Source organism: Sphaeroforma arctica (assembly GCF_001186125.1).
Source record: "Sphaeroforma arctica JP610 unplaced genomic scaffold supercont1.4601, whole genome shotgun sequence".
Lineage (NCBI taxonomy): Eukaryota > Ichthyosporea > Ichthyophonida > Sphaeroforma > Sphaeroforma arctica.
Window position 1 is genome coordinate 1 of NW_014035957.1, and position 2373 is coordinate 2373.

The 2373-nt window shown below is 39.8% G+C and overlaps 1 protein-coding gene across 1 annotated transcript; it reads right to left on the bottom strand.

Annotated features, from left to right (window-relative positions):
• Positions 1-942: 942 nt before the first annotated feature.
• On the bottom strand, positions 943-2179 carry SARC_14420 (hypothetical protein; the record flags this gene model as incomplete). Its single annotated transcript, XM_014291446.1, has 2 exons — positions 943-1094; positions 2076-2179. Coding segments are annotated over 2 exons (256 nt in total), but the record flags the coding sequence as incomplete, so codon positions are not given.
• Between the last annotated feature and the right edge of the window lie 194 nt (positions 2180-2373).

Genomic DNA, 2373 nt, shown 5'->3' on the forward strand with positions numbered 1-2373 from the left:
ACATATACATATATACTATATAAATATATATAGATATAGACACACACACACACACGCACACACACATATGTATATGCGTGTGTACATATATATATATATATATGTATATAAATATATATACATACATATATATCTTTATATATATATACATACATATATATCTTTATATATATATATAAAGATATATATGGATAGATAAATATGTTTATGTTAGTTGTAGAAAACACGTAAACGTATTTGCTTGTTGCGCCGATTGTGTATCAGGGTTTGGGTCAATCGATTTAGATCTGTGCAAAAAATACAGCCTCACATGCATATGGAATTGTGTAAATATTGTTCCACCTGCCTTGTCAAAACAGTTTATGTAAGTTTTGTTCATATTTGCCAGGCATTTGTATATAATACACACTTTGACGCAGACAGTTGTGATACATTAAAATATGCTCTTAATCTTACAGACCTATTGCTTTTGAAGTGCCGCACGTTAAGAAAAACGCTTCAACGCATAGGTATGGCATATTCGACACAGTCTACTTATGACTCATTATGACTTGAGTTGGAGCACAAATAGGCCGTGTCGTTCGACAAGATACTGGATCAGTCACATAAACAATTAAAAGGAGGTATCAACACATGTTGCCTATATATACATATACATACACACACACACATATATATATACATATTTCTATATATACGTATACATATGTACATCATATATATATATATATGTAACATATTTATACGCATGTATATATATATACATACATATATACATACATACATACATACATACATATATATTTATATATACATACATATACATATATACATACATATACATATATATGCGCGATATGAAGGGTGACGCATACTCTACACAACAACACAATCATACACAAGGTACAAATATATACAAAACGACCTACTAAGTACGCTTACCAAAGGCAGTGCAGTGTCGGTGGCACCTGTTCCTCCCAACCAGGGATGGTCCAAGGCTTGTTTGGCGGTGATTCTGGTTTCGGGATTTGGGTCCAGCAATCGGGTGAGCAGATCTCGCGCGCTTTCGCTCAGTTTGGGCCACATGCGACTGCCTACACCGTCGGGTGCAAGGGACAGAGACACAGATAAGTGGCGAACAAAGTACAGCTGAAATCACAACACGCCATCTGGTGTGAGAGACTGAATACAGATAAGTAAACCATAAACCCTAAAGCCATCTGGTGTAAGTGACTGAATACAGATAAGTAAACCCTAAAGCCATCTGGTGTAAGGGACTGAATACAGTTAAGTGTTAAGTGCCAAACGGCGTGCGTTTTGGATTACAAATCACGCGTGAGATTCAACTGATCTGCCTGCGGGCATAGAGTACATGGTGTACCACATGCACTGTTGTTAATAGATGTGTGTGTGTGTGTGTATACAGAAAGACTGCGTCGTTCACAACGGCACTTCGGACTGAGTCCACTTGTTCAGACTAAACACGCTTGGCCGAGCTCTACGTATTTAAGTTTGAATTGGACTAACATGCATATACTCTCTACACTAGTAGTCTGTGTGTGCACGCGTGTGGTTTATGCCTACCAGCTGATTGGGCTAGGCCAAGCTCTACGTATTTGAGTTTGATTGGAACTAACATGAATCTGAATGTTTATATGGCTAACCTGTATCTGAACACGTACTCTTATGTATTTGAATGGTACGAACTAGTAATCTGTGTGTGCACGTGTGTGGTGTAAGCCTACCAGCTGGTTGGGCTTGGCTAAGCTCTACGTATTGAGTTTAACTGGTACTAACATGTATATACCCTCTACACTAGTAGTCAGTGTGTGCACGTGTGGTTTAAGCCTACCAGGCGGTTGGGCTTGCGGTGTATGCACGGATAGTCTATATCTAGAACACACTTAAAGTGGAAGACATCTGTTTATAGCGCTTACCGTCAAGTTTCGGGAGAGTCTATATATAGAACACACTTAAAGTGGAAGACATCTGTTTATAGCGCCTACTGTCAAGTTTCAGGAGAGTCTATATATAGAACACACTTAAAGTGGGAGACATATGTTTATAGCGCCTACCGTTAAGTTTTGGGTCTACCGCGCGCACTAGAATGGCCGCATTGCTCGAATTGCCCGAAATGTCGAAGGGATGGGCGCCACAGAGCATGATGTACATGACAATCCTGGAGGGGTACAACCCATGACCAGACACCAGATGGATGCAAAGGGTTAGTATAAGTGCATCAGAGCATGATGTACATGACAATCCTGGAGGGTTACAGCCCAACACCAGACACCAGATGGATGCAAAGGGTTAGTATATGTGCATCAGAGCATGATGTACACGGCAACCCTGGAGGGGTACAACCCATGACCA